Raw genomic sequence first — 27,045 nt, 5'->3', positions numbered from 1 at the left:
TTTGGAGTCTGTCTGGTACAGCCTCTATAATCTAGGAGAGATTTGACTGGTGGAGATTTTGATTATTGCTGTTTGGCAGCTAGAAGCAGGTCTTGCTATGGTGCACAGGTGCCTGCTCTGCCAAGGACTTGCATGAACTGATATGGTGTGGATCAGCACATCTGGAGGGGCAGAAAGGGTTGCAATGTGCATATCCACTGACTTCCTCATTTAGGGTGCTTTTTAGGTGCTGTATCTCTTGCTCTGCTCTTAGCAACTCACTGTTCATGTGGCTACACCCTTGTAATTCCTTACCTTGTGCTTTCTTTCCTGTCTGACACCAATTATGGACACTTCCCCCACCTTTGTAAGAACTTGGCGTGTGGTGTGGCTACAAGGGGAGGGATTTAATTTGATTTTTAGATTCTTGGAAAAACTTTTCCAATAAAGGGCCTCGTGCCCAAGACTATTTCAGGCTGCTGGCAATGTCAGAGGAGACCTCTGAGTGGAGGAGGCAGTCTTTGGAGAAGGCATATCAGAGTGGAGCGAGATATGTTGCTCCTGGGGAAGTCTGTATGGCTGTTGCTCTGGATGAACAGGCCTCAAGAGAAGCGTGGTTTCCATTGCCTGTGACTATTGTTAGCACTACTTAAATCTATAGATCTTGGAACGTTCTTCAATATGAGCCATTTAAAATCCTGAGTCATTTCTGTCTCCGGATATGCTTGTCTTGCTGATTCTGTTTCATGCCTGTTCTCATATCCAAGGCAGTTCATGCCAGCAGCTGAGTCAGTTTGGAAAGGAGGAAGAACAAGTGTTAGGGCCTCTTGGGCTCTCAGCCTCCAGGCAAGCAATATTCTTGAGTTAGCCAGGTCCTGTGTCTGGTCCCACCTCTGGGCATGGTCATCTAGGTAATATTCTCCAATGGTGTGTCACCTTCCAGTGGGAAGATGGTGGACCAGATCCTTGGGGCTTTTAGCCAAGTTGAATGGCTGTGCCTTGGGGCTCCCTCTGAGCTCTTCCCTGTTCCCTTGCCAACACGCTTGTGTTCACAAGCATATAAATCAGGAACGGAAGATGTGGCTTGGAGGAAACTTAGATGTAAGCAGAAATTCAGTGTGAATAAGTATGGCTAACTTGTGTTGCTCACGGGGCTCTTCCTCAGCTGACCGTGCTTTGAGTAGGAGGCTGGACTAGATGATGTCCTGAAATCTCTTCCAGTGTGGATTTTCCTATGATCCTATGATTTGTCCCAGTTGTGGAGACCAGCAGAAAAGCTCCTCTGCTGGCATGCACACAGAACTGTCTTCTTGAGTGATGCTTTAGACTATGGCAGGGGGAATTCAGTGCAGAAACAGACTTTTTAAAATGGAAACAGCCCCACACCATGTACTGGTTGCTGTCATTCATGTATGAGCAGTCTAAGGACAATCAAAATGTTAGCTGTCCACACAAGATCTCAAAAGTAAGGTCCCTGCAGCTCAGGCAAAATACCTTTCAGAGATCAGAAAATAACCTGAAAGCCTGGCTGCTGATGCTTCAGAATTGTCCTGTGAGTATTTAATCTCCATTGGCTAGGGTTGGATGTGGTGTTGAGGGCTGGAGAAACTTCTCTTGATTACATATGGTTTGTGGTAGCCACAAAGTTCCTGTAAGAGAGCCAAGTGTTGCAGTAACACTAAGGACTCTTCCTCCTCTGGTCTAAGAGATGTCAGATTTGATTGTGGGGGCACTGTGTTGGGCTAAGCTCAGTTTTTGCTCAAGATGTTGGTCTTCAGATCTTGTGAGGTTCATGAGCTGTTGCCTATGGCCCCTATCCAGCAGAGGAAAGCAGAACTCTACCAGCATTTGAACTGCTGCTAACAGATATAAATCTGGATACTTGGATTAGTAAAGAACATGCTCAGATCATAGGGAGCTGAAATTTTGCTTTGAAAGAGAGCCTGTGTTCTCTTCCTATTGTCCAGAAACAAGTCATGATGAATGCTCCTGTCTCACCAAAGTTGGTATGGCTGTGGTCTGTAGGGATGAGGTAGAACGGTGATTGCTCCTAACTTTCTCCTGGAAGCAAGAACTGGATCATTTTCTGATATCAAAATGCAGAGAACTGACAGTTAAACTGGATTTAATTACTCATGCCTTGAGGGCCCTTGCCCTGAAGTATGTTTGCATGTTATTTTAAGTATTCAAAACCCAGAGTATTTTAGAGGAATTGGGGGGGGGTGGGGGGTCAGTAATGCCTGTAGTTATGATCCTTTATCACATCCCGCATCCTCAGTGATGGAGGAATGGTTATATACCTTGGAGTCACAGCTGCAGCTGAGTCTTGCAGTGCGTGTTTAACAAGGAGAGCTCTGCAGGGACAATATATTTTGAGTGCGCCTTACTGTCAGCTTTTGCCTTCCCAGCTTCACTGTCGTGTGGCTCCACAAAACCTCCAAAGCCCAGCCAGCTCTGTCCAGCGCATCTCGCATTGCCCTTCCTCTGGGATTCCCGCACTGCCACGCTGAATCTGTCCTTGTTTTCACTGCCTACTCCTTGCTGCGTTTTAACCTCTCTTCCTCCTCCCCCCTTCTCCGCATTCATTTTCCTCTGCGTGCCATCTTATTGCAATATAAATCTCAGCAATTCCAAGTTGCGGGCCAAACTTCCCTGCCCCGCCAGCAGACCCGGGATTCGGCCAGGCCTTGCAGCGAGGAGGCAGGTTGGCAGCAGCTGGGGCGCAGCGCACCCCTTGGGGTGCTGGCCACCTCCTTGCAGAGCACCAGCGCCTTGGGGAGCTCCCTCCTTCAACAGGTAGACGTTGGGAGCAGCCAGCCTTGCTCCGCTCATCCTCCTGCGCGGAAAGGATGGCGGGGGCTGCCGCGGTGCTGTGAGGCCGGGGTTTGGCGGGGGCCCCGGGGCATCGCTTGGGATGATGGCCCCAACCCGGGGCAGGGAGGGCGGCAGCGACCCGTCCCCGCCGCCCGCGCTGCGGGGAGGGCAGCTCCGCACAAAGCGGGTGGGTAAACCCTCCTCCGGTGCGCGGGGAGGAGGAGGAGGAAGGCGGGGGGATGCTGATTCCCTCCCTCCCTCTCTCCCTGCCTCGCCGCGGCCGGAGGAGCGCGCAGGCGGCGGCGGCGGGCAGCCCCGGCCGGGCGGCACGGCGGGCTCGGGGGCGCGCAGCCCCGCGGAGCGCTGCGGAGCGGGCTCCGGCCGCCCCCCGCTGGGGCAGCCGGCGCGGCGGTGAGTGCCTGCGGGGCGCGGCGGTGGTTCGCGTCCCTCCTCCCCCGGGGTCTCCCCTCTCCGCTCCGCGCCTCCCCGGCGGCTGCACCGAGCGGCGAATAACCGCCCCGCCGGGGGCTGGGCATGGGGGGGGAGGGGGGCGCGCGGGGGGCAGTGCGAACCCCCGGCCGGGGATGGGGCTCCCGGGTGCTGCGCCGCCCCCCCGGCTATTGTCTACGGGCCAGTGAACAATAGGGGGAGCAGCGGCCCCGCGGGGGAAGGGGGGCTCTGCCCTGCTCGCATCCCCCGGGCAGGGGGGCTCGGGAGGGCGGCGGCGGGGTCGGAGCATCCCCACTCCCGCAGCAACTCCGGAGCGTGTTGCTCCGGAGCAGAGCGGCCGCCCGAGCCGTGCCAGGGTCCCCCCCCGGCTGGGGACCCCCGGGGCTCCAGCCCGCCCGCCTGGCACTGCCGGATGGAGAGCGGGGAGAGGTATAAGCGGCTGCCATGGAAAATGTCTGGACGAGGGCAATACTGAGCCGCGTTTCTAGAGCCGGACGGTGAATGCAGGGGAAGGGCTGAGCGGGGAGAACAGTGTAGTAAAGCAAAGTCAAATTTCCCCCTGAATCCTGCAGCCAGGCCTAATGGGCACTGATGCTTTGTCGGGGTGGGGAGGAAAGGGGGGAGGGAAAGGAGTTTGGGGGGCTGCAGTCTCTGGGGCTGGTATGGGAGGAAAGGCAAAAGAGCTCCAGATCTTTCCTCCTACCCCCAGAGTTACTAGGACTGAGATATAGATCATTAAAAAGGAGTAGCGTAGTGCAATTAAGCATTAGACAGTCCCTACTGCAACACTTATCCATTGTTCCTCGCTCTGCCTTCTGCCAGAACGATTCTCGTCTGGACATTTCCCTGGCCAATTGCATCCGTAGTCTCTCCCCTGAATCTGCTGCTGACTGGCTGCAAAAACACCAGCGTCCTCAGATAGAAATGGAGAACCGGGACCCTCTGGTGAGACTCCTGCTGTCGTGGGCTAGCTGGCAAGAGCAGCTCTGAGCGGCTGCTCACCTGAGTTGTTCTGATGGCAGCAGCAGAGCAGGTTTGCTCCCTCACCTCTTGGTCCTCTTAGCTTCCTTGTGGGGAGTGTGAAGAAGAAAAATAACAGGTGGTGAGGCAGGTCCAGCCTACAACTAGAAGATGCTACGTGTAGTTCAGGCAAGTCCTCTCCTTTCTGTAGTCTGACTCTTAACTTTCTCTTTACCCTGGAGGATAAAGGATTTCAGGCTGTTTTGAGGTGATGTGGTTTTGGTGGAGTTTGCCAGCCTGCCCTTCAACCTGTGCCTGTGGTGGCTGGGTGCCCTGCAGCGCACACGCACACACATGCACAGAGGCAGGAGCGCGCGAGCCCAACACTCCTGCTCTTTTCTGAGAGAGTTCTGAGCAGCTGGAGGGGTTGCGGCTGCACCTGGGCCCCCTGGCACATGCTTGGCTGGAGGCTGCATCCTTTCCCCTGGAATCTCCTCCTGGTTCGCAGAGCGCAGCAGAGCTCAGTGCGTGGGTATGCACAGATGCATTGTCTGCACCGCTGTGAGGCACGCTCAGCACTGGGAGGCTGCTGCTTTTCCTCGCTTCTGGAGCTTCTTATCAGAAGTCTGCATCATGCAGCTTTCCTCCTTCTGTTCTTTCTCCTTTTCTCTTTCTTCTTTGTCTGTAGACTGCCACCTGTCCCACTTCACACTCAGCTTCTCCTTCATCTTTTCCTGCTTAATCCGTTCTTTCACCTCAGTTTCTTTTTTTCTAAGTAGACCTTGTCCTCTTCAGCCTGCTCCTCTCAACACTGGAGAAGCAGCCCAGCCCCTCATCTCAGTAGGAGTATTCCTGCCAACTGTTTACAAAAGTAGCACAATACCCAGGCTGAACACTGACATAATTACATACCCAGCCAGAGAGTGTAGTAAATAATCCTGCCTTTCAAGCTTTTGCCCAGTGGTGAGTCTTTTGCCATCTCCTTTGCCCGTGGGCTAAATGTATTATACTTGGCTTGCATTTACTTATATTCTGGAAACACTAAGTCAGTGCAGTCAGTGCACAGATATATGGTTTCAAATTGGATGTACGTTGATGTCTTGCACCATATACACTTATTGTGCCTGTACGCATTGTGTGTCTGAATATGCATCATACGGCTCTGCTCCTGGGTTCAGGCTTTGACAGTTGTGCTTGGCAAGTGCAAGGGCTGTCAGGGAAGGAACAATTGCTGAGGTGTGGATATTGTTCCATCGGTGAAGGAAAGATGGCTGTGGGGTGAAGGTCAAGAGCACCAGCAAAAAGCACAGGGCTTGGCTAGCTGCATTTGCATTGGTTAGGGTGCTAGCTAGTTTTCCAAGGATTTGTGTGTACATACGATTACAGACTGTGGGTATTGTCAGCACAGTTGTATTTCCAGTTGTGCTTGTGAGCCTGAGTCTGTCTGCAGTTGCTTTGATTGTGAGTCAGTCTGTCTGCAGTTGCAGTAGCTGTGAATCAGTGTCTGCCTGTAATTATGTGGGTGAATCAGTGTTGGCTTGTTACACTTTGAGTGCAAACGGTTTCCCATAGCATTTGTGGGTGTGAATCACTCTACAGTCCCCCTGGATGTGTTTTTGAGTAGAGAGATGCAATACTGGGATTAATTTTGTTTTGATGAGGAAAAACTGTCAAGCGGCTTCTCGTTTTGAGAAATTAAAGCTGAGTTGGGAGTTGGGCACAGAGCTTGTTTCTCCGTTACCAGCTTTCTACAGAAGAGATCCGCTTTAAGGCTTGCTCCCAAGATTTCCATGTTGATCTGAACCTCTAATTTCTTTGCCTTATGCCTCTGGTTCCGAGTGTCCTCTTCTGCTGGCATCTCTCGCAGAGCTGCAGACAACACATTCAGTAACCATCATGTGTGCCTCATACCGTATGTGTGTGGCAGATTCATGGGAAGGTTGTTTATGGCTTGTGCAGTGTGTGTGTTTGTGGGGACGAGCCAATGTGTGCCTCTCGGGTAGGTAAGCACAAACATTTTCATGCTTGTGAGTCGAAGACTGTGTGGTTCCTCTGCCATGTGCCTCTTGCTGTGAGCCAGTACTGTTTTTCTAAGTAGATGGTAAACAGCAAGTTTGATTCAGGTAGGTGGAGGTACTGCTGCCTGTTTCTTGTTCTCCGATGCCTATAAAACGCTGTAGTAGCTTCTGGCCTTCAGCAGCATCTGTATGGCATGAAACAGCGCTAAACTGAGAGGCAAGTCAGAGAAATCTTGCCTATCATCTCAGATGGAAGCAGAGCACTCCCCTTGGTCCAGGCTAACAAACCGAGCCTTGCCCTGCACAGGCTGGTGCAGGTAGAGTGCGATGCTGGCAGGGCTGAACTGCTTCCAGTACGCGCTGGCTTGGGTGTCTGCCTGTGTTGTGCAGTGTATGCGTGCATCTCAGCTCATTTCAGAACAAAGGGATGCAGACAACCAGTAGGACAAGGGTCTTGTGAAACACCACGGTGTCTTATTCCATCATTTCCAGGCTTCCAGATGAACCATGTCTGCTCATTGCTGCCCCTGCCCTCAAATAAAAAGATAGTTTTATTCCAAGGGATCCTCCTTTTTAGCTGAAGTGATTGAGAACTGAAGCAAAACGTCCCCAACAGGGACACAGGGCAGCATGTGCATCGCCTGCATTTATTGCTGCTGCTGCTGCTGCTGCACTGAGCGCTTGCTGGCTGCCCATCTCTGCAGAGAGAGCTTGGAGCTTTACCCGAAGAAGCGCTAGAAGAGGCATAGCATTGATCACCACAAGGCTGGTGTGCTCATGGAGGATCGGGGACAGCTGGGCAGAGCACAGCCTGTGCAGTTTGGACAATTTTGGAATCCTTGCGAGGTGTCGGAGGACCTCTCCTGATGCCTGGGACCTGTTTTGCAGAGGATCCAGTGCAATGAGGAAGGGCTTTAAGGAGCTTCTTGTGCTGTGCAAGTGCACCTGACTTTGGGGGTAAATATGCAGGTGTTGTGAGGTCACCTATAGTGCTGTGCTTGGCTGTGCTACTGTGCAGGTGGGTGGATGTGCTTGGCACCCACCGGGTCTAGATCACCCTCTTTTCCGTGCATGGAAGTGCTTGTATCTGGGCTTTTGGACTGAGGCTGCCTCTACTTCCCAGTCTGTTTTCCAGCTGGCTTCCCAGCATCAACTCCTCATGGCACACTCTTCCCTGAGATACCTGACTTGGCGAAGATGTGGAGCAGCTGCAGGTCCTGGGGGCTGTTGGCTGAGTGGGAACTGTAAGAGCTCAGCACTCCTTCAGCTGATACCAGTGGTGTAGGAGCATGGCGTGTGGGCGTGCTGACCTAATGACACTGCAGGTACACAGCATCTCTGGGTGCAGTGATGGGGCAAATATGTCCTTTGGGCTGCTTCATGAATGCCACCTGCATGATGAGACTATTGCTAAGTGAATCAGATTGTTCCCTTGGCTGTGCATGTTCCAAGGAGGCAGTAATATGGGAGAGATACTGATATGACTCTCACAAATGTACCCAGGTGGGTTTATGGGCCTCTTCTGTCTTCATTCCCTTTCTGATGCTTGCAGTCTCCTCCCCCTCTCTGGGCTGTTCTCCCAGATTTTTTTGCAAGCTTTACCTTTCAGTCTCCACCTCCGGAGCTCTATCTGTCTTTCCCTTGTCAGCAGTAAGCCTGTGCTAATCACTCTTTCCTAGGAAGGCATTTCAGAATATTTAACAGTTTCTAGAATAAGGATTTCTGAAAAGATCAGGCTCAGTATGCCAAGTCAGGAGATACCCAATGTTAACATAGTTACTAGGGTACCTTGCTGATCTGGAAGGTACCAGCACTTTTTTGGTTCCCAAACCCAGCTCAGTAGGAGCAGGGGCTGGAGCATGTTGCTGTCTTGGGGAGAAGGAAGCTTTTCCAATTCCTCGTTCCAAAAACTACACATCCAACAGGAAGGCTGTATTTCTCAGGAGTGTTGTTATGCTATGATGCTCTGGAGATTGGACAGACTGTGTGTGTTGGAGAGGAGTGGGTATGTTTATGATGCCTTCAGGTATGTGGTTATAAAGAGACCTGCCAAAATCCAGAGTGCACAGAATTGTAAACTTCAAGTATTGCTGGATTCCAGCTGCAAAGAGTTAGCAGGGCTCCTTAGAAAATCTGCATTTGATTCAGCTGTGGAGGTTACCAGCAACTGCAGAATTAGTGATGAATGCATTTGCTAACTGTGCCATTAAGAAATGAGCAATGGACAGATGGAGGAAGTAAGTGCAGACCTGCTTTGAACATGTATGCATCCCTATAGGCTCCATCTTGCCTAGGCATAGACGGGAACCAGAAGCTATAGGGTGATGTTCTTTAACTTATGTGAAAGAGGGGTCAGTCTAAGGAGTTGTACCACTCTTTTCTGAGCTTAGAAATCTTTGCATTCTGCTTTTTTCTTCATGGATACTATACAGTTTCCTTTCAGCGAGACCTAGTAAGAGATTTTGGGTTTTTTTCTTCTTTGAGACTATTACAATCCAATTAACGTTCCTAAACCCTTACTTGGTTACATGCAGTTAAATGCACGTTGCCTGCATCCTCCCTCCCCTTCCCAGAGGATCAGGGATCCCTGCAGGTATTCAGATCAAGACATTGACTGTTTCAGAGCCTTCCTGAATGGGAAGTGACAGCTGAATAGCATTTAGTTTAAGTGCCTTCTGCAAGGACAGCACCAGTTTGGGCTGGAGGAGCCCCAGTGTTACTTTTCCCGAGGGACACTCGTGGGTGTTTCCATTCCTTTCCTTTGCTCAAGATGGTGCTGCACACCGAGGGACCCCTTCCCGCCTGCTCTGCTGCAAGCAGTAACTGCTATGGGGCAGGCAGTCTTCTCCAAACGCGACTCTTTTGTGCTAAAATCTGAGGAGCTCAGTTACTGGGCTGTTGAAACCAGGACTGGTTTTCCAAACCTGCCAGGCCTGAAACCTTGTTATTAGAGAGGCTGTGTGGCCAGTAGCTATTGGGCTTATAAAGCACTTGCACCGGCTGACATTTTGTGTGTCCCTGTGGTTCGTGCTGAGCCTGGACTAGCAAGAGCCCTAGGAAAGGGGAGAGGTGATGCTGAGAGCTGTTGTGCCGTGAGGACCACACTAGGCTCTGGCTATGGGGAGCTTTGGAAGATCTCTTAAACTGTACGAAGGGTGAAACCTCCTCCTCTGCAAAAGCCTCCTTGCATCCTCCAGAGACATGTTTCCTGCCCGGCAATAGGGAATGAGCACCAGCGCTGGAAGGGGGTTGTTCCATCTGCTGCTCCCCCAGCACTGCCTGGCCAGCCCTGGCTCAATGTCACAAGGCTACCAGGGTTCATCACCAACAATTAAAGCCCCTGTGTTAATCCCGAATGTCAGCCACAATCCTCAGGACCGAGTCTGCTTCTCAATCCATCTCCAAGTGCAAAGGAGCCAAAGAACAAGGAAAATGCTGCACAGCCTCTTCTATCCAGCTCCCCAGGAAAAATACGATACAAGAACCAAAGGAAAGTGGTAGAAACCAGTGCCAAGCTATTTTCCATGCTGTGTTGTCCTTCCTGAGTCTGTAAGTGCAGCCATAGCAAACCAGCCATCCATGTACTCTCACACCCCATTTTGGGGGCATTCTCTGTGCCAGCAAACTGAGCACTGGCTGGCAAAGTAATCACTTGCGCAAGTAGTGAAAACAGATTTTTCTCCCAGGGCAGGTATATAGAACTGGTTCTGATGCTTAAAATGAGACTTAAGCATGTATTTAACTTCATTGAAGCAGCCCTGTTATCCTTGGCTAGCACCTTCCTCAACAGAACTATCCAAAGTAGAAAATTAGTCCTTCATCTCCATATAATATTGAAGGAAAACTGTATGAACAAGGTTTGGTGGAAATGCAGTTGTTTAGAGCTTCTTGGCACAGACACCTACATGGAAGGTGTAAGTGCTTCTGGCTTTTGTCGCTGTTCCTGACCCTATCTCTTTCTGAATTACCTTGCTGCCCCATTTTCTAATCCTTTTTTCTTTAGCTGCTCTGTCCCACCTTTGGTGCGTAATCTCCCCAGCCCACGGTCCCACCAAATCTCATAAAGATGGTCAAAAATGTTCTAGAGGAGTCAGAACAGTTCCTGCAGACCCAGGAGGCACCTGCTGCAAAACCAAAGGGTCCTCATTTGTATGGATATCCCTGGTCAAAAACTGCTGGCAGTGCAAGTTCTGCCAAAACAAACCATTTATTGAAATCAATAGTTGAATGGGGAAGTGTTGATTTCAATGAAATTTTTCAACGGTGGTGTGGGGAGGGCAGAGGGAAGCCAGCAATGTTTTTTTTGCTTTTGGCTAGTGTTTGAAATTGCCTTAGAAAAAAAGTAATCAATTAAATCCTATTTTATAATATGCAAGTTTAAGTGAAATGAAAGGGAAAAGTTGAAAGGAAATCTGTTGAGGAGCTGCTAATTGAAGGAGTTTTGAATTTGCCTTGTAAGAAACATCAACATTTTAGCTGTCCTTGTTGTGATTTGGAACGAGTCTCCCCTAACTGTTGGAATTTCCCACAGAACAGATGTTCAGCCTCTTAATTTGTGCTTCATCAGCAAATACATGAATTTCCAAGACTCTGTGTCTCTTCTCAGCTGGAGGGTGGCAGGAGCCAGAGGAGTCATCCCGAATCAGGGCTTGTCTCACCAGAGGTGTAGGTGTGCCCATGCTATAAGGCTCCTGCAGCCTCCAGTAAGTGTGTGCTCCTTTGGTGTGAAGGCTGTTCTTCCCTAGGTAGCATCCTGATTAGATAAGGGCCGAGCACACCGGCAAATGCTCACATGCACAAAATTAATCCATGCACTGATAGTTGCAAGGATTTTAAGTGAGTGATGGGGAGGAAGATAAAGGTAACATGTCTGAAGTACGCTCTATGCAAGGCAATGCTAGGGCCCAACGCCTGTTTTTTTGTTTCCTGTGCCTGCCTTTAGTGAGTATCTTGCCAGAACAAAAGCTGAGGTGGGTCGATAAGGACTTATAGTGTCTCACTCTTACCTTCTGCCTGCCTGGCAGCTCATGTCCTCCTAGAGCTGTACTGAGCTAAAAAGCAAGGATCAGGCACAGCATCCAGGAAGACTGTAGGGCCAAAGTATTGTGGGGTGACCAGGGGTAGCTAAATGCAGAATTGCAGCATAACACACAACCCAGCCTGGCCTTGTGCCCCTTCTCCTCTTCCAGTTGTCTGTGGCAGGGGTAGCCAGATACACATCGCTGCACATGCATGATATACATGATCTCCAGGTGTTTCCATCCTGCTCAGCTGAGCTCCCTGCTCTCTCTGCATGGGATTTCTGTTGGGGGTTCCCGTCTCCGATGTCAGTGTGCAGAAACCCCTGCTCCTTGGTAGCACTTGCATAGCTCACCTGCCCCCTTCATCCCGGGGCATACTCCACTAGCTGAGAAATGCCGTTCAAGTGCTGGGGTTTGGCTTTCAACCCAGCATCTCCTTCAGTGCTGGAAGGAGCTGCCTGAGGCTTTGCAATGTTGGTGCCTATTGAGTGGGGAAATCCAGAGGTCGGATTTGGCTGGCAACAACATCTTGCCTTGGTTTCTGCAGGCTGTGATCGAAGTAAGCCTTCATTTATGGCTTTGGGGGCTCACACTGGCCAGTTGTGCCTGGCTCCCACGGTGCTGAGCCTCTGCTGGGCTGAATCCCATGTGTGCCAGACGTGAGGTGTCGTGTTGGGGAGACGTCACGACAAGCTATATTCATACAGGCTGTTGCTTGGCAGTGCTGTTCCAAGGTGCAGCAACATAATGAGATACATAAAAGGGGAAGGCAGTTAAATGTGCAATAACATCACAATAAAAGTAAAACTGAACATTAATGAAAAATCTGAGCACACTAAGTGCAGTACAGTCGAACACTCCCACTACCTTGAGCCTCAGTGCCCAAACTTAATAATAATTTCTGGCAGTGTCATTTCCAGAATTGAACGAGGGCCTAACTGTCCAGAAAAAGATGTTTGGAAAAAATGAGTCTTGAGACTTTGCAAGTGGTTCTGCCATGTGGGTGTCCCCAAGGCAGCACAGGTAGCAGGGGAGCTGGGAACCGCTGCAAGGGGAAGGCGGTGACTGAGCGTATGGGGTGATGAGGAAGTGATGGGTGGAAGAAGAACCAGTGCGATCATTTTGGAAGTGGAGCGATGCACTTGCTGCCAGGTGCTGAAGCACCTGGGGAGCTGCTGGATGTGCTGTGAAGATGGGGTGAGGGTTTCTATGTGTATGTACATGCTTGTCTCTGACCCCATGCTGCGACTTCCTCAGGGGCAGCAGTTCTGCAGGGGATGCTGCTGCCTTTGGTCGCTGGGGGGTCTCTGGGACTTCAAATACCGGACCCCAGAAATACTGACTGCTGGCTAACATGGATGAACTGCTGGGAAAAACTGAACTAAGCAGACTGCTTTCCTCCTAGTAAATAAAATCTCTTTCCTCTTCTCTCCTTCCCCTCTGTGCCCACCCTGGCAGGTTTTGGAGGCTTGCTTGCTGGTCGCTGCGTGCTGACACCATGGCGCTGAGGCTCCCAGGAACGGGGTCGCTCTCTCTTGTTAGCCTTGGAGTCCTAGTCCTGGTTTTGGCTCTCCCTGCTGATGCTGGGTAAGGTGATGAGCGCTGAGGCTGTTGGCCAAGGCTGCAGTCCTCTTGCTGTGCTTAAACATCCTGGGGCCAGTACCTGTGTGAAGTAGTCCAGGGTAAAGCACTAAAAAGTGTCTCTGCTGTGTTTGACCCTCCCCTTGTCCCTGTCCCCATGCCTTTCACCTGGGGACTGTTCATTCCCTCGAGGCTGAGCTGACTTATTACATTAGCATTATTTGAGGTGCTCTCACTAAGGACAGTTGTCAGCATTTTTTGCAACAAAACCAGTTTTCAGATTTGGCCTCTGCACAATTCACTCTGGGCAAGGACTTGGCTTGGATGAGTTTTAACCTGGAAGAGAGACTCCCCTCGCCTTTAATTTTTTAATACTCTTTTAAAGAAAAGAAAACTAAACTGCTTCAGCTGTTTGGCTGTCTATGGTATAACGACCCATGAGCAGCACACCTGATCTGCTACAGCACAGCGGGGCTCTGGCCAGCCCTGGCTGGGCGTGCTGCTTGCCCTCTGCCTGGGTTGGTGTCCCTGGGTGTGCAGGCTCCAGCTGTCCCGGCACAGAGAGTGCTGCCACCAGCCTCGCCTTCCTAGCCTCTGGGAGCTGTCGGGAGAAGACGAAAGCCTGTTAGTCCATGACAGACTCTGCAGCGCTCCTCTGCTGAGCCTCTGCTGAGGCTTGGTGAGCTCGGAGAGCCCTTCGAGGAAGGGAGGCAGAGACACCCCCAGCACAGCCTGCCAGCCGTGGGGAGGGAGGAGCTCTGCACAGAGAGAGAGAAATGCAAATAATACATGACTTCTATAAAAAATTTAGAAAAGCCTTTAGAGTGCCAGGTACGGACCTGAAATGCTGTCTGCGGAGTTACACGTCCAGCAGCGATCAAGGATTTTCATGCATGAAAAAATGTCAGTGCTGCCACTCCTACTTCACCCATGCACCCCTCTGTGTGCAGCTGTTTGCCCAGCTGCATGCTCCTACCCTGTCCTGCCCACGCTGCTTCACCTGCTTGGATCTAACTTTGCATAAGCAAATGCATCCCGAGCATGCCTTGACATGTAGATGCCAACCCTCGTGTTGACATACGACTGCGTGCCCCTGCCTGCCTGCATAGGCACAGGCAGCCCCCGGCATTGGCCTCTGGCCTTCTCGTCCAGCCCACTGGGGCTGGGTCCCCATCCCCATGCCAGCTGCGGGGGGGGTGTCAGCAGCCCCTGTGCCTGCAGCCCTGCCTCTGCCTTCCCCAGCATTGCCCTTTTGCTTTGCATCACATATTCACTGATGCTGCTGCCACTGCTCCCTCGCTGCCTGCCATGTGGGTATTGCTCCGGTCCGCGGGAGGATTTGTTTCCTAAATTGCATACGAGGGGACCCTTGTCTGGAGGTTAGTGTGCCGATGTGGCAGCCAGCTCTCCAGAGAGCATGCGCACAGGGACGGGTGCCGAGGTAATGACTTTTCCTCAAGCCTATCCTAATTAAATTTGCTGTAAACCTCTGTCTTCCCTGCCTAAAGGCTTTTAATTATTTTAAAACCATGATCCCCATACCTCTTTGCAGTTCCTTAGAGTTCTTCACTGGGCTTTGAGAGAGCTAAATGAGGCCTGTTTTTACGCCTTGCTAAAGGGCAGCTTTAGCTTTATGTTAAGGTTAGGTGAGCCAGCCCAGACCTCAGCTGGACCAGAGAATTAGCCCAAATCAGGTGCCAGGCAGAGGTGCTGCTGGCTCTCCCCCGCCTGCACCTTTCCCTCGCCCTGCCTGTGCTGCTCTTTTCTCAGTGCCTCCTGAGTGAATCCCACGCTGCTCACATTGAAGTCGAAACCTCAAATGTCAGGCTAGGTAAAACGGCTTTGAAATTTGTAAACTCATTTTTCCCATCACCGCTGAGCCTCCGCCAGGAGTTGCTTCACAAAAATCTGTCCTCTCGCTCTTTATATTGCGGGTAATTTTTAAAGATAGCTTATAAAACATTAATGAATGAGCTTTCATGAGCATGCTAGCTATTCATAAGTTATAGATGGTTATATACCCATCAGCAGACACTGGTACAGATTGCTTTTAACCGTGACATCTATTGAAAGCTGGTACAATTGAAACCTCACTAATTACAGTAGGCATTTGTTAAATTCCTCAAAATTCTACCTACCTGCAGGGAGTTCAGCTATTTCAAATATTTAAAGTCCAGATGAAAAGCCAAAACCAGTGTTTTGATTCAAATGGGAAGTCTTGAAGGCTGTGGTGCAGCTCGTAATATCAGCAGTTTTGATGTTCCGAATCTGACAGGTTGCATTAGGACTGGGACAGATGTTTTCCCAACCATGCCTCACCCCCCCCATACCCTATGGGAACTGCAGTTTAAGCACTTTATTACACTTGTAATAAACTGCAGTTTAAGCACTTTATTACACTTGGGCTCTTGTAGGCTGAGCTTCCTGGCTTGACCACTTCTCCCATGATAGCAGGTATTGGTTTGCTAAAACCAGAGGCTAAGCGGCCTTGTGAGAGGTGGGATCCGATCCCTGGAGAAAGAAACCTCAAGCACTTGAAATGCAATTTCCCGGAGTGTTTGGTCATTGATGCCAACGCAAATTAATGTCAAAATTGCCCAAAATGGAATATTTCAATTAGCTGCAGCATGCTGAATAGTATTGATTCAGCCTGACTCTAAAAATACCCATACCCTGCTCTCAATTTTTCCTCTTTTGCTAGAAGATACTTTTGCTCTTCTTTTATTTTACAGAAGCTGGGTTTTCTGTTGGGAGAACATTTTGGTGGAAAACTCCAAGCCAGCTCTGCTACTTGTCACCTTACTGACCCTTCACAGAGTATTTACAAATGGACCAGTAGGGTCAGGGGTAACTAGTCTAACCAGATGGGATGCAGCAGGATTAAGCTTTGAACTCCTTAAATGATATTCCTCTTTTGGTTTTTCCCCCCCCAATTACTTCCTGATGCATGCTTAAACCGGTGGCTGCACACATCAACTGGAGCAAGAGAAAATGAGGCTGGGGAGGAGAAGGAAAGGGGCAGAAGTGTTAGAAAGCAACAATTTAGGGGCTTCTCTTCCCCTGGCTGTGGGGAGTGGGACCCTGCTTCAGAGGGTCGTAGGTGCCCTCCCTGGTAATGGCACCCACATCTTGCACCACCAGTGTCTCTCTAGTTTGCTGCATTCGTGGTCTTCATCTGGCAGTGCTCCCCAGTCACTTATCTCTCCAGTTAGTGGTACGGGGCTGATTTGCCAGTCGGGGCTGCCCTGCTCCCGAGGGGCTCCTGGTGCCGCTGCTGAGGATCCCTCCGCTCCAGCAGCCTTTTCTCCCCCTGCCTGGCTGGGCTTCCTCAGCCATCCCACTGCCTGTCTGTGCCTCTTAATCTTTTTTTGGCCTCATTTGTGTCTCTTTTATTTCCTCTTCCATCTTCCTTGCAATCTCTGCATCTCTATAGATTTTTCTTTTGGTTTTCTGTTACTTAATCTTCTGCCTTTCCATTTGTTTTGGTCCTAACAGTTATTTCTGCTGGGGAAAGCTGTGCTTGGAGCCACAGCACTGGCACTCTGTGTTGTCTGAAGTCTCTTTTAGAGACAGCCAGTTTCAGAAGGATTCGCAGGCTCCTTTTCTGTTGATTGAAAGGGAGACTGTTATGGTTGCAAAATGCAAATGTATCATTTGAGCACCTTGGGCTTGCAAAACTGCATTGAAGATTTTGTTTGGTGAGATGAGCTTTGTTTGAGAAATTTACCACTTATTTTATTCCACCTGGGGCAGAAAATGCCCCGAGGAAATCATCTTATTTGGGGACTTCCAGGCTTCTTGAGTTGAGCAGAGATAGGAATGTGAAAACTCATTTGATTTTATAAACAGGGGAAGTTCAACAAACCGCAGAAATGGTTCACGAAGAGTTTTAATGATGGACTCAGGCTTCAAGCCTGCTTTACTGAATTCCTACTTTTCTGCCTCCCTTCCCTCTTCCCAGGAGCAGATAACTTGGAAATGGCTCGATATGGTAAATAACTGGCATCACTTCTTCCGTGCTGCCTGTAAGGAGATTCTGGCACTTGAGTACCTGAGTTTCCCACAGCCTCTGTTCATAAAATGCCCTTTCTTAGGGGCAGGCGAGGGATGCTGGGGCAGGGGAAGGCTCCCTGAAAAAACAGGGCTCCTAAACCCCTACCCATGGTGCCAATGTCCCTGAGCATAGAAAGGTGGGAAGGGGGCAGCAGGGATGCCTCAGCTTCCATGGTGAGGGCTGCGGTGGCAGAGGCCAGAGGGGAGTTGATTCGAGATGCCCTGTTGGGGAGTCCTGCAAGAACATCACCTTATCAACAGGCATGCACCATCCTGCAGTTCAGGGCCCACTGCAGCACAGGCTGGAGCATGAACAAACATTCCTTCATTTCCAGTAACTGTTCAGAGCATGTAAAGAGTAGGTTTCTCTTCTGATGATGTTTTTCCCTCTTTTTCCCCTGTGTGCCAGGCTTTCTCAGAAGCATGTTTCAGATGTCGTCGATGACAGCAAAGATAACATCACCATTTTCACCCGCATCCTGGACAGGCTGTTGGATGGATACGACAATCGCCTGAGACCTGGACTTGGAGGTCAGTGGGGTGGAGAGATGATGTTTTTCACAGCTGTGTAGCTTTCGAAATGAGAGGCTGCCCAGATGACTTTTTAATAAGTCTGGTGCTGTTGGAAGGAGAGGCTGGTTCAGTGCCAGAGTCGGTCTGTTGCTGGTTTTCCTATTTTGAGTCTGTGCTATCTTTTTTTTTTTTTTTTTGATATTTTGTGAGATGAGAGGTGCAAGTCTCTGACTGCTGTGGTCTTCTGTGACATTACATTGATAGGCCTGTAGATGGAGCAAATATGATTAAACTTATTTCTGCTACTTTTATAGGCATTACCGTTTCAGAAATGATGATACTACCAGTTTGCAGGACCTTCAACTCGCGTTGGTGCTGCTTTTTAGTCAGTGGGCTTTGCTACAGAGCCTCTATCTTGACATCTTCTCAGTTATTTCTTATGTAGCTGTGACCTGGCAAGCTCTTCTCTGTGTGCCGGTCTGGGCACCAGGCAGTCAGCCAGCTCTGCTGTTGCCTGAGCTGCTTTTAACACCGCTGCCATTATAGCTACTGCTGCTGAGTTTCTCTCCAAGCACCTACAGATGTTTCAGGTGCTTTAGAAAGCAAAACCATGGTAGTCACCCTCCCTCCCAATGCTTATGGCGTACATTTAGTGTGATGTAAGGAGGCAGAAGCAAAGGGGACATGTGTGGGGAAGACAGAAGTGAGCTTTCTTGGTGAGGAGAGAGACATGGGCCTGTGTGGTTTCTTGGTGCGTTGTTGCCAAGGGGCATTGCTGTGGCAGAGAAGATGACCCCTCTCAGGTGCCGGCGACTGTGTGCCACAGGGGCCGCTGAGGTGATGTCCGTGCGCTGCTCTGAGCCCTCCTGCTCAGCTGCAAAGGTGTGCTGCTGGACGACGATCCCCACCCAAAGCTGGAGTCACCGTGTGCTCCCCCGTTCCCTGAAGGTCCCGCTGCCAATGGAGGTTGGGAACGAGCTTTGCTGAGCTCTTGCATGCTGATGGGGGCTCCACTGATATAGTGCTAGCCTGGAATTGCACCCTCCATTCCTCAGAGGAGCCTCGTTGTCTCTTCCATGCCCCATGTCCACCTCTGTGCCATGGCCCTCTGCCCTGCAGTTGTCCAGGAGTACTTTGATCCCAAGCAGAGACCATGCAAAATCTGGGGAAGAAGGGTTTCTCCGGTGAGCATCCTCACCTCTGATGGGCTGCCATGCTGCAGGACCCAGATAGGAAAGGGTTACTGCGTCTGCATAAGCCATCCATCAGCTTTATTGCTTTTGTTGCTTGTTTCTTTCCCCCAGAATTAACTGCGGTCCCACTAATAGCTTTGCTTCTCAAGTCTCCCCGATGGCTGTATTGATTTAACTGAAACAAGTTCTGAAAGGGGACTGAGGGGGCATTTATGTTCACTGTAGGCTCGGTTGCAGACAACCCAGTGCAAAGTATTAGCAAGAGGACTCCCAGGAGCCCCTTGCTGGGGAAGTTAAAACCTTTCTTGGAACATCTCTGCTCTGTTGCTTTAGATCCTTTAATAATGTGCTTAACATAATAAATTGCCTTTGCCTGAACCAGACGTTGCATGTTTAAAGACTGCTTTCACCTCTCGTTTCCCCTCATGGAGCACTCTCAGGGACCCAGATGGGAGGTTTTGACAAGGGCTACAGGTTTTAGGTGCTCTTGGCTGGCAATGACTTGTCCTAAGTGTGTGTGTGTATGGGGCAGCCTGGTGAGCCAGGCTCTCCCCACTTTTAGCTGGGACTGTTTTCCCCAAGTCTGGGCTTTTATTCCTTGGAGGTCTGTCAGGGCTGCTATCAGGAAGAGCATTAGAGGGAAAGACCTTTCCCACTGCCACTGGTGGCCAGAGAAGCAAAAATGGTCCTGCTGCAGACTGCAGACTTAGGGGTTAATCAAATAGCCTGGGGTGATAGTCAGCAAGAGATGGGCTCCTGCTGTCCACAGTTATGTGAGATCTGTGAAAGGGATTGCTTTGCTTCAAATTAGCAGCTGTGCTGCTGGGTGATTCAGTGTCTTACAAGGTACGTTAGTTTTCCTGTGAGACAGCACTGGGCAGTCCCTGTAGACCCAGCACTGGTTCTCCCCGTTTCCCTCGGGAATATCTTCCACTTGCTTTTCTGAAGATGTCCGGCAAGACCATCCATTAGCACCATGCAGTCCTGCTTTGGTGTCTGTGGAAAGGGCAGACATGGTGGTATTGTGCCCACGCGCAGGCTAATGGAAAGACGGACTGGCCTAAATTGTGGGTAACCGGGAAATAGGACACTCAGGCTCCCTTCTTGGCCTTGGTTTCCTTGCTCTGTATGAGACAGATCCCCCTGAAAACACTAGGTTGGGATACGAAGGGCTGAGCGGGGTGCAGGGCTGCGGCACCTCTCGGGGCTGTGTGGTGCTGCATGTGCCTGGGTGCCTGTCCGCTGCGTTCAGCAGAGCCGTTTCCTTGTGCACCAGGAACCGAGCAATGTTTGTTTAGGCTTTGGGAAAAGAGACTGTGTAAGCAACAGATTGTTGATGTGGTGACTTCTCCCCTCAAGATAGCCTCTTTGTATTTATTTTCTTATCCCCTCTGTTTTCACCATCTGCTGCCACCCACTCTAATAGCTCCCATGCCAGAGCTCCTCTTCCTACCAGGATGCTGCAGACACAAACTGAAGCAAACCAGTGCTGAGGCGGCTCGGGAATGCCCGGCACTGCAGAGCCAGGCTCCAGGCAAGGGTGGTCCTCTGCCTTGCTGCTGCTCCTGCCCCCAGAAGGTGGCTCAGGACATCCTCTCTAGCGAAGGAGTCTTTGCAGTCTTGACGGCAAGTAGAGGTTTGTGAGCATACTCCAGGCTAGCTTAGAAGAGGAAAGGTGGGGGGGGGAGGTGGCTGTCAGACCCCTCCTTCTGTAGGAACGCCCTGTAGCACTGGGGACACGACCATTGGTGTGACAGAGAAGTCTTCTGTGGCTGGTAAGAGGTTTCTCCCTGTTTCTGCCAGGTGAACTGAGGCTGGCTTGCTCTTAGGGACAGAGCTGAGTCTTTTATTTGGCCCCATGACCACTGAAATACAGTCTGGGCTTGGGGAAGGAGTAGCTGCATAAATAGATCATATTATAGGACTCAGAGTAGGGGAGGAGAGGAAGGAACTGTCAGTAGATGACCTGTGTTTCCCCCAGGAAAACACAGGGCAGATTGGTTATTAAGTCAGAAGAGGAACAGAAATGGATGTTCCCAGAAAGGGAAAAAACCCCTGAGGGGATGAAGACATCTGTTGTCATGGCCAACCTTGTAGGATAAGAAAATCTCCCACTGAGAGAGTTTCTGTGGGCAGTGCTGGCCTCCACTCCTGGTCTGGAGCTGTGCAGTCATGCAGATCCTCTGCTCAGCCCCACAGGGGCTGCGGTGAGGGGCATCTATTTATAGCTCTCAAATTCTCTTTGCTGGGGCTCCCTGCAGAGCTGGCACGCGGAGAGGCCTCAGTTTTGAACCTGGAGCTTCCCTTGCTTGCAAGAGTAGGGCAGAGGAGATGTGGCCAGGAGAAAGAGGTAGAACTGGCTGACAGAGAGACATTGTATACCCAAAAAGAAGGGATGCTCAAGGAGTGGGATGTGAGCGATGGGACCATGAGTGATCCTCCAAGAATGACTGATGCACAAAAATACCCTGTATATCCTTGTGCTGCTTACTGTGAAGAGTGATTGAAGTTCTGCAATCTTTACACAGCCAGTGTGATGTGCAGCACAGTTACCATGAGAGGGGATGCAGTGATTGGGTCGTTTGAGGTTCAGTGATGGTCCCTGTGCAGCTGTACCTCCTGCAGCCTTATTTCCTAGCTGATGAAGTTTGGGTCCGTTGTGCTGCAACCAAAACACAACCATCTCGTGAATGCCTGGGGAGGTGCAGGAGGGGAGGTTTCCAGTCTTGCCCCAGCCTTTTGCTTCTTTACAGCCTTGAGAATCCTTTTAACATGCTTTGGCAATACAAAGCTATCAGGGAGCACCTTACTGCTCAGGGAGGAGGCACGTGGGGCCTTTCTGTAGCTGTTTCCAAAACAGGGTAGGGATTTCTTCCAGCTCAGCCAGAGACTGTCTGCTTCACGGGGGCCGGGGGTGTATCTGAGGTGCTATTTGGTGTAAGGATGAGGAACCCAAAGGGCATCTGGAGCAGTGGTGGACAAAGTCTCTGTGTTGGGTGGTCGGGGGAAGCCTGCACTCCAGAAAACTGTTGGCCTTTTCCAGGGGATGCCAAGGAGTAAAAGATTTTGCCCCAAGGAAGAGGAGAGAGTAGGCTGTTCAGTTTTCTAAAAGATTGGCTGAAAACTTTCTAGATAAGCCAGTTTCTCCAGTTGCAATTAAAAAGTAATTTGTACCATGTTAAGCAGCTAGGCTAGGATCGATCAGTGTTATCCCTCCTGGATGCAGTGTCGCTTACACAGTAACTCACGGTATTTCCTTGAAGCTTCTACCATGTGTCTCTGGAGTCCCTAAATGTCTGGCTCGGCCCCGCTGAGGGAGCAGTGGCTGGTGAGCATCCTGCTGGTCTGTGTCTGTACGATGTGCTTCTGGACACCTGAGGTTTAGGAGCCTACTGAAGTTTTCAGAGCATGAGGTTTACTGGGACCAGCAAACACAGACAACTCAATTAAAGCAATGCAATTCCCTAGGCAGAACGAGGCACTTGGCCCCTTTGGTTTCTCCTACCTTGGGGACAGGGCATGCCTCCCAGTCCTTGTCCTCAGGGTTGGCAGCAAGTGGGTCCCATCCAGGCAGAGGGGAAGCCCCAGTTTGTACTTTCACAACTGGGTATATCCAGAGAGTGAAAGCGACCCAGGCTCGTGGCTGCCTCCTCTTCCTCATCTCCACTGCGTTGCTCTTTGTAGCTTGGTGTCAGCATCTCCCTGCCCACGTTGGGCTCGGCACAGACGCCCTTGGGCTCAAGCAGGTTTTGGTGCGGTCAGGCTCTGCTGCTTGCAATAGGACTCAAATCAGGGATGCCCGACGTGGGCCTACAGTGCCTTTTATCTGGCCTTACTATGTCAGCTCTGCCCTGCTAATGGTTTTGATCTGTAGCCACCTGTTAACATTTATCCTGCTGATGCATTCCCTTTATTCTTTTGTAAGTGAAGTGCACCTTGGTTGGGGTTTTTCTTGTCTCTTCTTTCTGCGGTGCAGTGTTTCTTCCTGCTTTTTTAATGAGAGTATAGTTTGGCAGGATGGCTTCTGAGCAAGCGAGAAACATCTATGTCCCTGTTTTGCCACCTGTATTTCACTGATTCAAGTGCTGATGGCCAAGAGGTTTTGGACTTAGGTTCAAGCAGCTCCTTTTAGGTTGAGCCATTCCTGTGAGATGCTTGGTGTGTTACACCTCAGTGCATCTGTCATTTTGTCCTGACCTCCTGCAGGTAAGGGCTTGTCTGTTATAATGTGAGCGTTAAGGCAGAGGGGCTGAAATAGTCAGAATAATTTAATTATAGAACTGCCTTCTCTCAAAAGTACGGTGCTCTTCAGGCTGAAACAGTGAGGGCTTATTTGCCTGGCAAGATCTAAGAAGAAATGTGTTTGCAGTGAGAGTAACCTATAATAGTAGTAGAAATTGTGAAATTGTCCAGATTGAAGTTTAGAGAACTTTTATTTCCTAAAATCTGGATGAAATGTTGTTAAAATTGTCCTTTTCTTCTGCGGATAGGTTGCAAAGCCCTGGGGAAGGGACCCTCGCAAGCTGTTTAGGTGCATGTAAATTCGCAGCGTGCAGCAGCCCAGCTTTTGGCTGCTCGGTGGTGGGCAGAGGGGTGGAGGCAGGTCTGTTCTTGGTCCCTCAGCAGAAGCATCAGGCACGGCCTGTTGCTGTGGGGACACCTGAGCAGTGGTGGCAGAGTCCCACTGCAGTGTGTCCCACTCCCTGTTGCAGCAGAGCTGGTCCCCAGGTGCCCAGGGAGGCCGGACTCATTCTGACGTTGAGCTCTTCTGCAGTTTTTTCACCTGTGCGTGATGAAGTTGCCTGCAGTTTGTCATAAACATTATCTAGATCTACTGTTTGTGCAAGAGAAACATTAGATGACAAACCCAGTGGTCCATTGTGGTTTGTTGTGATTTCCAGGGTTTCAGGACTGTGTTTAATCTGGTTTTCTGTCTTAATGTTCCACCTCTCTCAACTTCTCATCTCTTCTCTCTGATCTGACTTCATGCCTTGTAGTGATTACTCCAGGGAGGAATTTGATCCTTTCTTAGAAAAAATCCATGTCTTATCTCAGATTTTTGTCTTTGTCTGAGATTCCTTGATGAGTTTTAATTTGAAGCTGAGGCATTGCCTGAACAGCATTTTCTTCTGCTTACCTTTCTGGGCAATCGGGACCCTGCTCTGTCTCGTCAAACTTCTGAAGTTAAGATCTATGAACAAATTAAAAAAAGGTTGTCTTCCCCTTGGGTGAAGCTCTCCAAAGGCAGCTTTGCCATGGATTTGCACAGCCCCAATGCTCTCGTCTCTCATGCAGAAATCCCAGTTGTGCTGCTGTTTAAACCCACGGCGTACAGGGAGAGGGAGCTCTGTGTGAAAAGGCATGCACACATCAGAAGGCAAATGAGGAATATGGGCTTGACAGCTATGCCTAAGGGTGAAAGTCTTCTCTTAAATAAGTTATGAATTTGCTTAGGGCAACAAGCCTGTATCAAAGCTTCAGGGATATCACAAACACTCCGGAGGGGTCAGAAACCCATTTTGAAAAGAGATTCATAGCTTTTGGTGTGAAATGACACCTGGGCTTCAGGTCAGCACCGGGTCCTTTGGGGGCATCTCACAGCTGCCTGTGCCCCTGCAGTGCTGTGGGAGGGAGTGGACCACCACGGCAGGTCCCTGCCCAGCCACCCTCTCCATGGGGCAGCCATGGCCAAAGTCAATCACCAGCAACGAGGCTGTCCTTGGGCTGCATGCTCCTGGGCTCTCCAGAGGGGCCGCAACCAAGCCCCCAGGCTGCCGGGGTTGCGGAGGGGAAAGTGTTTCTCATGCTACTTTGGATGCCTTTTTTTAGATGATGCCTTCATTTGCTGTGTGTGGTTCCAATGAGGAGTCTGCCCCAAGGTGCTAACCCCTCCATATATCCACGCATGTAGGCAAGAAGTAAGATTTTTCCCAAAGGGTGAGAAATTTTTCTAGGAAAGTGAATCCATTTGGAGGAATTTTTGCCCCAGTAATTTGTACTGGAGTAACATCTCAGAGCTTCAATGCTAGATCAGACACCTGCAGTGAACCAGTGTGAATGTTAGGCAGCTGATCACTGCCCGAGGGGAAGCTGGTGGGTGCGTGTTGGAGACAGGATGACGCTATTTGTTTATAATGACTTTGGAAGGGGGTAACTGATGTTTAAGCATGTTGAACATGTGTTAGATGGTTTTAAGAACATTAGTAGATGATGTTATAGATGGCTATAAACTGCTTGCAAGGATGTCTTTATTGATCTGTTGAACTATGGCAGCTACTCATTTATTAGAATTTCCATTCGTTTAGTCCCACGTAAAGGATTTATAATGTGTCTTTGATATGGATTGTGAAATAAGATTTTTTTTTTTCATTAGGTATTATAGAGTTTAAAAACACCTTTAATTGGTTTATTCTGGGAAGCTGGTGGTGAAACAACTGGTCAAATATTGAGGAAACAGCAGTTATTTTATTCGTTGAGCTAGAGGATAAAATGTTTGCAGCAGTTTGTGTACCTATACAGAGGCACTGATTAGGTCTGATGAGGCAAAGTCATTGATCTTGGTGGTGGTGAATTTCAGCCTGATTCCATCTGGAAGAAGCAATCAAATCACATCTACCTGGGCCCCCTGCAGTGGGGGGATTAATGCTGCTGATTCAGATCTGTTAGCTTGTTAATGCCGTTTCATTTATTTAAAGGTTATTGTTTGATTAAATAAAAATATTGGAGTGTTCGTGAGGCTCTGGAACATACATGGGGCTTTGGGGAGTGAGTTGCTGCAAGACTATGAGGCTAAACCGTGCAGGGTCCCTTAACCAAACACTGTTAAAAGTCAGAGTGAAATTCTCACCCTGTTGCAGTAAATGGCAAAACTCTCACTGAGTCTGGTGGGGCAGGAATTTTGTGTAATGATTTCTTTGTCTATGGGTACTAACCTGTAGCTCACTTTAAAAATCTGCCTCTGAAGGACACACGGCTAATGTTTATTAAAAGAAAAAAAAAAAGTCTTTGTAGAGTACTGGCAATTGTAAGCATAGAGTGTAGCCTAGAGAGAGTTTTTAATCTGTAATTCGCATTGTGAGAAAAGGACATCCCGTTCCCTTTACCTTCTGGAAGAACATAATTCAAACCAAAGTGATGAGAACAACAGGCATGGAAAAAGCATATGATTTCCCCCCCCCCCAACCTGCTGGAAAATCCTATTGATGACAAAGTTCAGACTGAATCAGTGGATGGAATGATTCATGACTGGAGTGAAACAAATTGTGTCTGAAAATTCAAGACACTATTTCAACCTTACAAAAGTCATTTCAGATGGCTCTTTTTTGGAAGGATCAGTTCTGATACAAGAAACTTTATCAAGGAAAGGATCTGATGACCATAAAAAAACCCCCAAAACCACAGCAATTTGCAAAGGGGAAGGTGGCAGAGGCTCTGTACGAGGCTTACTGCACCAATCTGAATTCTTGTCGAGGAAGACAAGAATCCATACAGTCTTGTATCCATACAGGCCAGATCGGATTTTTGCAGTCTTGCATTTCTACTTACTCACCTGAAGACATGTTTCCTGTGGAGCTGTGAATGTCACTTTAGCCAGTTAAGGCCACTGTCTTGCAAAAAATGAAGGTGCAAACTCTTCTTTTCACAAGTTGTGTTTTCTGTAAAGGGTCTATGCACATGTGGGAATTGAATTACAGGCTTTTGTGCTTGAAAGATTAGAGCTCTTCCCTTTGGAGAGATGCACCTGGTCTCGCCTGAGAATTTGAAAAAGCCTTTTCCTAGAAAAGGGCCCTGTCTGCTTGCGTGAGGAAGGGTTAAAGAACAAAAGCATGACATCTCCTTTCTTCTTTCCTGATCAATCTAGCCATCATTATGAGAGAAGCTTTCTGATAGCTTCTCTTTGTCATATAACATTAATACCATTAAGTCCACTTTGGCAAGAAAAGCGATGTATAATTAATTTGCAAATCAGGAAAGTGGATGTGATTTTTATACAAAAGAGAGGGTCTTTAACTGCAGAAGGCATTGTGTGGGCATGGCCATGCTGCAGATGGGACCTCTCTTCTCCGGCTGGGCAGGAGTCCCTCCTCGAGCATCCCCCTCCCAGCGGTGATGCCAGGACCCCGAGGTCCCAGGCTGAGCTGGTTCCCCCATGTACCCCGCTCTGTGCACACACCTTCAGTGGGTCCCAGTTTGCTGCCAGACAGAAAAGGGACTGAATCTAACAAATAAGAGGGAAACCAGGTGGGGCAGGGGTGAGGTTAGGAGTGTGCAAGTTCCTCTGAATACCTGTGGAGCACGTTGGTTGAGCCAGATGAAAGTACCTTTAAGCCTCTGCCTCCATCCACTGTTCTTTTTTTTAAAAAGCCTTAGCTCTATTAGAATTATTATTATTTTGATGCAGAATGCATTAAAAAGGGAAAAAGAAAAAAACCCAAACTCTATCTGGACTGATTTGTTCCCAGA

The 27,045-nt window shown here is 49.5% G+C and overlaps 1 protein-coding gene across 2 annotated transcripts in view; it reads left to right on the top strand.

The window, feature by feature from the left end:
- Positions 1-3,152: 3,152 nt before the first annotated feature.
- Positions 3,153-27,045, top strand: part of GABRA3 (gamma-aminobutyric acid type A receptor subunit alpha3) — a 75,282-nt gene continuing 51,389 nt past the window's right edge. The window contains exons 1-3 of one of the 2 annotated variants that reach the window (XM_050901772.1): positions 3,153-3,204; positions 12,701-12,829; positions 17,286-17,407. In XM_050901772.1, coding sequence (XP_050757729.1) covers positions 12,741-12,829; positions 17,286-17,407 — 211 coding nt within the window. In that variant the 5' untranslated portion in view covers positions 3,153-3,204; positions 12,701-12,740. Of the gene's footprint in view, positions 3,205-12,700; positions 12,830-17,285; positions 17,408-27,045 lie in introns of those variants that run through there. The other variant, XM_050901771.1, reaches the window with a different exon arrangement.

This window comes from Gymnogyps californianus, chromosome 9 (genome assembly GCF_018139145.2).
Source record: "Gymnogyps californianus isolate 813 chromosome 9, ASM1813914v2, whole genome shotgun sequence".
In the NCBI taxonomy this organism is placed as follows: Eukaryota; Metazoa; Chordata; class Aves; order Accipitriformes; family Cathartidae; genus Gymnogyps; species Gymnogyps californianus.
Note: the sequence above shows the minus strand (reverse complement) of the source record. Positions and strands in the feature narration are given on the sequence as shown.